The sequence below is a fragment of the Phacochoerus africanus genome, chromosome 1 (genome assembly GCF_016906955.1).
Source record: "Phacochoerus africanus isolate WHEZ1 chromosome 1, ROS_Pafr_v1, whole genome shotgun sequence".
In the NCBI taxonomy this organism is placed as follows: domain Eukaryota; kingdom Metazoa; phylum Chordata; class Mammalia; order Artiodactyla; family Suidae; genus Phacochoerus; species Phacochoerus africanus.
Genome location: NC_062544.1, coordinates 239,036,241 through 239,048,304, shown reverse-complemented (window position 1 = coordinate 239,048,304; position 12,064 = coordinate 239,036,241). Strand labels below are relative to the sequence as shown.

General features: G+C 37.7%; 1 protein-coding gene across 2 annotated transcripts in view; it reads left to right on the top strand.

Annotated features, from left to right (window-relative positions):
• TMEM45A (transmembrane protein 45A) overlaps nt 1-10,022 on the top strand; it is a 96,267-nt gene extending 86,245 nt beyond the window's left edge. For both annotated transcript variants that reach the window (XM_047793708.1, XM_047793714.1), the window contains exons 5-6: nt 1,574-1,719; nt 9,506-10,022. In XM_047793708.1, the coding sequence (XP_047649664.1) occupies nt 1,574-1,719; nt 9,506-9,599 (240 nt within the window). In that variant the 3' untranslated portion in view covers nt 9,600-10,022. The remainder of the gene's footprint in view (nt 1-1,573; nt 1,720-9,505) is intronic.
• The last annotated feature ends 2,042 nt before the right edge of the window (nt 10,023-12,064 follow it).

Below are 12,064 nucleotides of genomic sequence, written 5' to 3'. Positions count from 1 at the left end.
CAGAAATGCCAGAACCCTAACCCACTGAGCAGGGCCAGGGATCAAAAACATGTCCTCATGGATGCTAGTCGGCTTTGTTACTGCTGAGCCACTATGGAACTCCTGATAGGTTGTATTTTTAATATAAATCTTCATGAGGTGTTTGTATATTGCAGAGATTAGGCTCTTGTCAGTTGCTTCATTTGCAAAGATTTTCTCCTATTCTGTTGGTTGTCTTTTGTTTTTTTAATGGTTTCCTTTGTGTTAAACTTTTGAGTTTAATTAGGTCCCTTTGGTTTACTTTTTATTGTCATTATTCTAGGAGGTAGATGAAATAAGATGTTGTGATTTATGTCAAAGGCGTTCCGCCTATGTTTTCCTCCAGGAGTTTTATAGTATCTGTCCTTACATTTAGTTCTTTAATCCATTTTGAGTATATTTTTGTGTATTGTGTTAGAGAATGTTCTAATTTCATTCTTGTACATGTAGTTGTCCAGTTTTCCCAGCACCACATATTGAGGAGACTACCTTTCTTCCACTGTATATTCTTGCCTCTTTTGTCATAGATTGGTTGACCATAGGTAGTTGGGTTTATTTCTGGGCTTTCTGTCCTTTTCCATTGATTGATATTTCTGTTTTTGTGCCAGTACCATGCTATTCTGATGACTGTAGCTTTGTAATATATCTGAAATCAGGGAGCCTGATTCCTCTACTCCATTTTTCTTTCTCAGGATTTCTTTGGCTATTTGGGATCTTTTGCATTTCCATACAAATTTTAAAGTATTTTGTTCTAGCTCTGTGAAGACTATCATTGGTAATTTGATAGAGATTGCATTAAATCTGTGGATTACCTTGGGTGGTATAGTTATTTATACAATATTGATTCTTCCAATCCAAGAGCATAGTATATCTTTCTATATCTTTCTATATGTTTGTGTCATCTTTGATTTCTTTCATTCACATATTATAGTTTTCAGAGTATAGGTCTTTTGTCTCTTTAGATAGGTGTGATTTTATTCTTTTCATATGATGGTACATGGGATAGTTTCCCTAATTTCTTTCTGATCTTTCATTGTTAGTATATAGAAATTTAGTTGATTTCTGTGTATTAATTTTGTATCCTTCAACTTTACCAAATTCATTGATAAGCTCTAACCATTTTCTGGTAGTGACTTTAGGATTTTCTAGGTATAGTATCATGTAATATACAAACAGTGAAGTTTTACTTCTTTTCCAATTTGTATTCCTTTCATTCCCCCTTTTTTTTTTCTCTGATTGTCATGGCTAGGACTTCCAAAACTATGCTGAATAACAGTGGAGAAAGTGGACATCCTTGATGGTGAAAAACTGAAAACATTTCTTCTAAGATCAGAAAAATTGATCTTTAGATGTCCTTAACACTTTTTTCACAAATATGATCTGGAAGATACTGTCTATTTTACTGAAACAGGCAACAGGTATCTTATCTGTAGCATCTCAGATAATGGGAGATATTTTAGTTACCATTTATCTTGAAATGAGGCATTTTGAAATACACTATCTTTGAGAATATTGCTGGAATTTTTTAATGTGTACTTTTTGTTTTAAATTACAGATTGGTTTTGTCCTTTATCCCCCCAGTGGAGGTCCTGCATGGAATTCAGTGGATCATGACAACATTATGTTTCTCACCATATGCTTTTGTTGGCATTATGTATTAGCCATTATCATAATTGGAGCAATTTATGCCTTTGTCACCTGGTAAGTTAGTGATTTTTGTTTATGAAATATCTACTTTTTGGTATGTAATGATCGATACTCAATAGTTCTGAACTTTATGTTCAAAGAGGTGTCTTAACACTCCACAAAACAGGGAATATAGCAGAAAATTAGCTGCAAACACAAACATTTCCAGTAAAAAGAATAAATGTTGGTTTAGGAGTTCCCTTATGGCTCAGTGGGTTAAGGGTCTGGTGTTGTCACTGCTGCAGCTTGGGACGCTGCTGTGGTATAGTTTTGATCTCTGGCCCAAGGAACTTCTGCATGCCATTGGATCAGCCGAAAAGAAAAAAAAAAAAAAAGAATAAATGCTGGTTTAAAGTTAGAATAGCTAAAAAGTATCTCTTCTGTGCTTCTAGTCTTTGCATTACCCTTCAGTACACTCTTCTGTACCTCCCTGTCTTTGCACATGTTGTTTTCTTTTCCAAATGGTCCTCTCCACCCCTGCAATTAGCCCTCCATTTGTCCACGTGCACTTCCCAAGATGTGTCATTTTTGAACAACATGTATGTCTCCCATTAAATATCTGATTAATTTGACATTTACTCTAATATTTCTAAGATGTAGTTGAATCATATATGTTTTTCCAAGGACTCTGATTCAGTTTTCCATGATGGATAAGGAGCAATATATCAGATTGACAAGAACCCATATTCCTATCACTGCTACTTGTCAGCTCTATGACTCTGGATAAATTATTTAACCACACTGGGTATCAGTTTTGTTGTTTGCAAAATGGGGATAACGGCACTTAATGGGATCATGTCTTTAAACTGCCTGGGACATAAAAGTTTACAAAGATTATCCTCCTTCTTCTTGTGTGTATGTGTGTGTGTGTGTGTGTGTGTGCGTGTGTGTGTTGTTCGTTCCTGTGACAGATTTTTTTTAAGTTGAAGTATAATTGACATATACCATTATACTAATTTCAGGTATACGACATAATGATTCAGCTCTTGTATACATTGCAAAATGTCCACCACAATAGATCTAGTTATTGTCTGTCACCATATACATAAAGTTACAAAAATTTTTCAGTTGTGATGAGAGCTTTCAAGATTTACTTTCTTAGCAACTTTCAAATTTGTAATATGATATTATTGATGATAGTCACCATGCTATATATAACATCCCTATGATTTATTTATTTTATAACTGGACATTAATGCCTCTTGTTCCCATTTTGTTTGCCATTTTGTCCACCTCCCGCAACTCTGGAAACCACCAACCTGTTGACTGTAGCCATCTGTTTTGTTTTGTTTGTTCATTTGCTTTTTAGATTCTACAAATAAGTGAAATCATATGGTACTTGTCTTTATCTGACTTATTTCACTTAGCATAATACCTTCAAGGTCCATTTAATTCTTTTGTAACTGAGTATTCTGTTACTTATATAAACATAAAATATTTATAAATATTATATATATATATATATATAAAGATGAATATAAAACATCTTTTTATGGAGTTCCCATTGTGGCTCAGTGGTTAACGAATCTGACTAGCATCCATGAGGACTCAGGTTCAACCCCTGACCTTGCTCAGTGGGTTAAAGATCCGGCATTGCTGTGAGCTGTGGTGTAGGCCAGCAGCTATAGCTCTGATTTGACCCCTAGCCTGGGAGCCTCCATATAAGATGGGTGCAGCCCTAAAAAGGAAAAACAAACAAACCAAAAACCCATCTTTTTTCATTCATCCATTGATAGATACTTAGGTTTTTTTCTATATCTTGGTTATTATAAATATGATGCAATGAACCTAGGGGTACCTATATTTTTTTGAATTGCTGTTTTCATTTTCTTCAGATAAATACTCATAAGTGGAATTGCTAGATTGTGTTATAGTTCTATTTTTAATTTTTTGAGGAACCTCTAAGCTATTTTCCACAGTAGCTATACCGATTTACATTTTCACCAACAGTTCATGAGGGTTCTCCTTTCTCCATATCCTTGCCAGCATTTATTATTTCTTGTCATTTTGATAATACCCATCCTGCAGGTGTGAGGTAATATCTCACTGGGGATTTGCATTTCCCTAATGATTAGTGATGCTGATGAGAATCTTTTAATGTGCCTTTTTAATTTTTTAAATTTATTAATTTTATTTATTTATTTTTGCTTTTTAGGGCTGCATCTGCAGCATATGGAAGTTCCCAGGCTACGGGTTAAATTGGAGCTATTGGTGTGTGCCTGCACCACAGCAACAGGGTATCTGAGCCATGTCTGCAACCCATACCACAGCTCACGGATCCTTAACCTACTGAACGAGGCCAGGGGTTGCTAGTCAGGTTTGTAATCCACTGAGCCACAACAGGAACTCCCTAATATTCCTTTTATAGTCCTTTATATGTCTTCTTTGGAAAAGTGTCAATTCAAATTATCTGCGTATTTTTAAATTGGAATTTTGTTGTTTGTCATTAGGTTGTGTGAATTCTACATATATTTTGGATATTAATCTTTTATCACTATAATTTATTAATATCTTCCAGTCAGTAAATTTCCATTTTATTTTGATGTTTCCTTCCTTTGTGTTGATGTTTCCTTCACTGTGCAGTAGCTTTCTAGTTTTATGTAGTCCTATTTGTTCAGTTTTGCTTTTGTTGCCATAGCTTTTGGAGTCGGATCCAAAAAATACCACCAAGGGCAATGTCAAGGAGCTTACCACCTATGTATTCTCCTAGGATTTTTATGGTTTTAGTCTTACATTCAAAACTTTAATCCATTTTGGGTTAATTGTTGTGTATGATGTAAGATAGTGGTAGAATTTCATTCTTCTACATGTGGCTCTCCAGTTTTCCTTGGACATTTTTGAAGAGACTGGCCTTTCCCCACCCTATATTCTTGCCTCCTTTGTCATAAATTAATAGACCATATGTGTGTGGGTTTATTTTTAGGCTCTCTATTCTTGTCCGTTGATCTGTGTGTCTATTTTTATGTCAACACCATACTGTTTAGATTACTATGGCTCTGTAATACAGTCTGAAGTCAGGGAGTATTATGCTTCCCTGATTTGTCTGATTTGACCCCCAGCTTTGTTCTTCTTTTTCAAAATTGCTTTGGCTATTCAGGATCTTTGCGGTTCCATACAAATTTTAGGATTGTTTGTTCTACTTTTGTGAAAAATGCCTTTGGAATTTGGTAGGGATTGTGCTGAATCTGTAGACTGTGTTGAGTAATATGGACCTTTTAAATAATATTAATTCTTCTAATCTGTAAGCATGGAATATCTTTCAATCATTCCAGGAAACTGTTTTCAGTTTCTCTCACCAGAGCCTTATAGTTTTCAGTGCATAGATCTTTCATATCCTTGGTTAAATTTGTTCCTAGGTAGTTTATTCTTTTTTTAAAAAATTTTTTAAATCTCTTGTCTTTTGAAGGCCACACCTGTGGCATATGGAGGTTCCCAGGCTAGGGGTCTAATTGGAGCTATAGCTGCCAGCCTATCCCACAGCCACAGCAATGCCAAATCCGAGCCACATCTGTGTCCTACACCACAGCTCACAGCAATGCCAGATCCTTAACCCACTGAGCAAAGCCAGGGATCAAACCTGCAACTCCTGGTTCCTAGTCAGATTCATTTCCACTGTGCCATAACGGGAACTCCAGTTTATTCTTTTTGATACAATTATAAATGGGATTTTTTCTTATAGTACATTGTTAGCATTATTAAAAATGGAACACATTTTTGCATGTTGATTTTGTGCCCTACAACTTCACTGAATTTGTTTATTAGTTCTAACAGTTTTTTGATGGAGTCTTTAGGGTTTTCTATATATAATACCATGTTGTCTGCAAATAGTTACAGTTTTACTTCTTCCTTTTCATTTTGGATGCCTTTTGTTCCTTTTCCCTGCCTAAATGTTCTGGCTGGGATTTAGAGTGCTGTGTTGACTAAAAATGTCAAGATTGGCATCATTGTTGTGTTCCTGACTTTAAGGAAAAATTTTTCAGGATTTTACCACTGAATATGATGTTAGCTGTAAGCTTGTCTTGACCTTTATTATGTTAAGGTATGTTCTGTCTATACCCAATTTGTTGTGAGTTTTTATCAAAATGATGTTGAATTTTGTCAAATGCTTTTTCTTTTTCTATTGAGATAATCCTATGATTTTTATCCTTCTTTTTGTTAATGTGATACATCACATTGATTAATTTGTGGATGTTGAACCATCCTTGCATCCCTGGAATAAATCCCACTTGTTCAGGGTATATGGTCTTTTTAATGTATTCTTGAATTCAGTTATCCAGTATTTTGTTGAGGATTTTTGCACCTGTGTTCATCAGTGATATTGGCTTGTAATTTCTCCCTCCCTCCCTCCTTCCTTCCTCCTTCCCTCCCTCTCTCCCTCTCTTCCTTACCTCTTGGCATACTGTTAAACATATATTAGGCACTCAATAAACACTTATTTTATGTTTCAATAGATCTGTTTCAGAGCTATTCAAATATAGGCTTCATTTGTTTGGAAATCATGTTTTATACAGTTTTTAGTTTTTCTCTCATACTTCTTTTAAATATAAGACCAAGAGCTCATATTAAGATAAGATTAAGTATAAACTTAAGCAGTATATTAAAAATTCAGTACTGACTTTCGGTGAGGTCATGTGCAGGACAGTTCAATACTGTCATTATAAAGAGCTTTGAAAAATCTGTTTTTTAGGGTTTGACTGTGAAATAGATTGTAATTCAGTTGTAGGTGATGGGTTTTGAGGACATTATATCAGAATCTATTTGACAGAGCACAAAGATCACAAACAAAGAAACAAAACTGGGTTATGGAACTACTGCCCTCAAATCTCTGAAAAATGAAGCTGTACTTCCTAGCTTTCTAGAATGATGGTTCAAATATTGTTTCATCTGGTCCCATGCCTGGAGTTCTTATTATGAAAGCTCATAGGAGAGACTTGTTTGGAAATCTTATTTTTCTAAAAAATAAATTTCATTGAAGTATAGTTGACTTGGATAGTTGTATTAGTTTCAGGTGTACAGCAGGTGTACATACATCCATTCCTTTTCAGATTACACAGTATTGAGTATGTTACCCTGTACAATACAGTAGGTCTTTAGTACCTATCTATTTTATATATAGTAGTGTGTATATGTTAATCCCAGTCCCCTAATTTACCCCTCCCACCCCACATTTCCCCTTTGGTAATCATAAATTTGGTTTCAAAATTTTTAAGTCTGTTTCTGTTTTGTAAGTTCTTTTGTATCATTTCTTAAATTAGATTCAACATATTAGTAAGCTTATGTGATATTTGTTTTTCTCTGTCTAGCTTACTTATGATAATTTCTAGATCTATCCGTGCTGCTGCAAATGACATTATTTCATTCTTTTTTATGACTGAGTGATATTCCATTGCGTGAATCACACACACACACAGAAACACACACACACACACTTCTTCTTTATCTAATCCTCTGTTGATGGACATTTAGGTTGCTTCCAAGGGTTGGCTATTATAAACAGTGCTGTAATGAACATAGGGGTGAATCTATCTTTCCAACTTATGATTTTCTCTAATATGTGCCCAGGAATGGAATACTTGTGGAAATGTTAGTATATGTTACACTATATTTCGCATCAAAACACCACTACTGTAGAGAACTATTTCAAAAGCCCCTTGCTGTGGACAGAGAAATATTGCCCACTTTCGGGTTGACTTTCCTAGCAATGATTCATGTGAGCCATTTTGAAGAACAAAATAGAGATGACCAAATTCCAGGCATATGATAGTTTGCCTTCTGAAAGTTTGATTTCCAGAGGGAAATGTGGAAGTATACCCACAGTCTCATCTCTGCTCTTATATAAATTGAAGAGAGCATATGGGAACAAAAACACAGCCACACCCTGACCTTAGTTCCTTGGATCTTTGTTATTCCAGGAACCAGCAATTATCCCACCATGAGTCTGTCCCCAGTGGCCATTTTGCATGTGCCAATACCAAGGGCTTCAGGATGCAGGTAGCACCTGAACATGCCTCAGCTTGGCGGTTTGTCACAACAGCAGACACAATCCAGAGAGGAGGTGTAGGAAACAGGAGGCATGACTAGGATTTGTGTTAACAATTAATTTGTCATATGTAGACAATGCTTTGTTTTATTTTTCACAAGAGTCACCAGGAATGAATCTAATGAATGTATTCACTATTTAATCCCTTTCATTTAGCTTGCATTCAGGTTGTGCAATGTGGAGATAGCTATGTAGTTTTAAAAATGGCATACCATCCCAGTTGGCAACTTACTCAAGACTGTTAACCTTTCACAAAAACAAAAAGAGTTGAGGAGTTCCTGTCATGGCTCAGTGTTTAATAAACCTGACTGGCATCCATGAGGATGCAGGTTCACTCCCTGGCCTCACTCAGTCGGTTAAGGATCTGGCGCTGCCTTGAGCTGTGGTGTAGGTGGCAGATATGGCAAGGATGCCGAATTGCTGTAGCTGTGGTGTAGGCTGGCAGCTACAGCTCCAGTTGGACCCCTAGCCTGGGAACCTCCATAAGCAGCAAGTGCAGCCCTAAAAATAGAGAAAGACCAAAAAAAGAGAGAGAGAGAGAACATTGGTAGCAACATCAATGGTCAATTATCAAGGTAGTTGTCTTGGAATGGTTTTTCTTGGCTCTGGAAGAGTCAACAGATGTTACTGATACTGCTCAGTTGTTGCGTGTTGGAGGAATTCATGCTGAGTTGGAAGTGGCTGGAGAATTACCTCTGAAGAGATGAGTGATATGAACTCCTGGGACATTGCTACAGAGCCCATTGATTCATCAAATGTGTGGTGAGCCACTATTGTGTACGGACATTGTTTTACACTCTAGCTAAGGTCAGAGCAATAAATAAGATAAAGTCTCTGTTCTTATGAAGCCCATACTGTAGTGGGATTCAGAGAACAAACAAGGCCATTGCATATTGAGAGGGGTGGGATGAACCTTCACTGGAAGAAAAAGGCAGAAAATGTGTAAAGGTACAGATAGGCTGGTGATATTTTTCATAAAATGAGAATGACTTTGATGATTTGGCTTATCATTTTGTTTGTGTATCCCTATGTATTCCTGGAAGTTGACTTGCTTTATTGACATGGTCACAGCAAGTGTCTTTACAATAATCATGCACAGGAAAGTCTTTGCCTAGTTCCTGCTTCATTAGAGAAGTGGAGAGCCTACTGAGTTTCTGCTGCTAAGAAGCCTCACATATTCCGATGTCAAAAATTATAATTTCCCCAGACCTACAGATTCTCTTATCTATGAAAACAGTCACAAGAGTTGAGGTCACTTCTTTCAACTTCTTAATTCATCGAAGACCATCACACACAGTTGGGTAGCCTGTGGCAGCACAAAAGTACCCCTTTGAAGACACAGTAAGAGCTGCAGTACAGACTTGACTTGGGGCTTGACAAGGGGAGGCAAGTGCCTTCACACACTTCCTTCCCCAGAGAGGGCTCCTTTTTATAACACACAGCTGAACTCTATTTCCTTTGGATTTGCTACAGGCCAGAGATTCTCATGATTGTTTTAGAAATGATTAGTCATAAATTATGAACTTGATACAAACAATCATGGTACACATTCAGGAGTTACATTGTATCTGTTTAGTTATATGCTGCCTTCATTCACAAAACATTTTCCAGTAGCTCCAAAGCCAAATAAAAGTGATTTATTTTGGGGAAGGGCCTCTTCTATCTGCACAGGTAATTCAGAGTTTGTTGTATTGTAGCTTCTTATTGCTTTGGGTTTTAATTTTAAACAGCATAACACGGGATGCCTTTAATTCTCCTCAGGTTGGTTGAATCTCGATTTAAGAGGTTCTTCCCCTCAGAAGTTGGACTCCTGAAAAACACTGAACGAGAACAAGAATCAGAAGAAGAGATGTGACTGTGATGGGCGCCTAGTCTTTCTGGATGAAATCATTCTTTTTTTTCAATATTTTTAATCAAGGTTTTTTGCTCCCCCCCCACACCTTTTGTTTGAGAACAACTGGCTAAGAAATGATACTTGGGGTACTGCTTGTATTTACAATTTTGTTGAAGTATTTGAATTTAAATGTTTTATTGTGGGGTTTGAAAATACTTTGAATGTTAATACGTCAATCATGGCGTTTGGGGCTTGGAGCAGCTCTTCCCTGGTCATCTCATTTGATGCCCATGCTATGAAAAATACTTGTTTTATTTGCCTTATAGATATATATGCTCAAGGTTCCTGTCTTGCTACCATTTGTAACTCGGTAGAGATGGAATTACACTTGTTTATCTTGTTGCTGCAATGAGAAATAAATGAATACACGGACCTTGGTTCAGACACCTCGGATCTTTGTTTTAGTTATTTAACTGCATCCCACCTTGATGTCATGAAGAAGAAGCTGTGTGGCACTGAAATGCCTTATTGTGAGACATCTCTGTCCATAGCGCCTGCATCTTCCTCTGGGAAAAGCAAGCCAGAAATCATCCTGAGTTGTGCATTCATTCAGAGAAGATAAAAGGGCTGATCTGTGATTGCAAAAGGACACACTCTGGCAAAGCCATGAGCATTTGATAAAGGAGCTATTATTTATAGAGTAAAAAGTCATCACACAGAATAGTATGGCCACCATGCATCCCCTCTGCTGAAATAACTGAAGGATTAAAACAAGGAAAAGCCTTTTATGGAATATCTGGGTAAAAAGTCAGAGCTCTTACCTTGTCAGTGGAGAAAGTAGCCCCCAATAGGAGAGTCAAGGATTCTTGTTTCTAATTCTGGCTCTATCATTAACCAGCCTCTAGGGTTTTAACATTAACTATTTCCTCTCTGAAGTGAGGGAATTGGATTGGATGAATCATGGGGCCCTGCCTTTCTGTCACATTTTATAAACCTACAGTCTCTGAGACAAAATCGAAGCTACTTTAGTACCACGTGAGAAAGGCCAGCCTCTGCTGTGATAGAAAAATGAGGAGGGCTACAGGAGCCGATGATGGTTGACTTGAACATGGAGGGAAAGAGACTGTCTAGTGGGTAGCTGGACGTGACACATGAGCTCTTTGGTGTTTCAAAAGTGCTGACAAATCCAGAAAGCTGCCCCAGTCTGGTGCTATCTCTTGACATGGAAGAGGTAGGTGAGTGGATTCTTTAGGCCAAAGAACTGGAAACATTTCTTTTCTTTTCTCTCTTTTTTAAACATAGGTGTTGAAAAGAACGGATGTAGAACAATTCAATACCTTAATGCATTTCTGGCAAATAAAATGCCCACACACTGTGACACCCAGATGATCATGACATTTTGCCCCATGTGCACCCTCTATCTTGGAGGTTTTTCCCAGCTTAGGAAGTATCTACGATTTTGGCAAGTTTGTATTTCCAAAGAGTGAGAGTGAGTTGTCAGCTGCAGTTATGTGAACATGGCATTGCTGGTATCTAGGCCTGAGCAGGAACTCTGGGAATAATTAGCATGAACCAGATTAAGGCTAGCATTTTGAAAACTTTAAGTATAAACCTACCACCAGTCTCTATGAGAGAGGAAAAACGTTTATGCCTACAGTCTCTGCACAGAGAGAATTCAAGTGAAATGAAACCCAGTGAATTCTCAGAGGAGGAACTTCTGGTTCAAGTCTAAGTCCACAGTTTGGGGCTGTCTGCTTCTAGTCCCTGCAAAGAGCAATACATTGAACACCATTATTATGACTTTATGGAAGCCTTCACCAAGGAAGGGGTGGAGGAAGGCCGCCCTTCATAACTTTGGTTCATATTTTACCTCAGTTCTTCTAAAAACCTGCGGTCTTGATTCCTGAGCTTTTGCCAAACACTTTCATGGGCATCCCATGCTCCATTTCTCAGGACCAAAGTAAAGAAACTCTTTAAAGAACTCGGTGCAATATCAGCACTGGCCATTGATGTGATACTAGCTCCTCGGTGATTTCTGTGATCTCTAATCATCTTTGATGGGAAAGTGGCAGCCTCTTGACGGCAGTTAACTTCCAGCTCATTGTTGAAATGGGAGATCAGGTTATGACTGTCCCAGGGTCCTCCTCATCATTTTGTCACCATATGGCTCATTAATCAAGCTTGTATTGTTTGTATCTTGGATGTGGATTAATTAGGTGGTATAGGAGCCACTAGGGACAAAAGAACAATGAAAATAAATGCTGAGGAGTTCCCATCATGGCTCAGTGGTTAACAAATCCGAATAGGAACCGTGAGGTTTCGGGTTCGATCCCTGGCCTTGCTCAGTGGGTTAAGGATCCAGCAATGCGGCAAGCTGTGGTGTAGGTCGCAGACACGGCTCGGATCCTGTGTTTCTGTGGCTGCTGCTCCAGTTCGACCCCTAACCTGGGAACCTCCATGTGCCTCGGATGCAGCCCTAGAAAAGG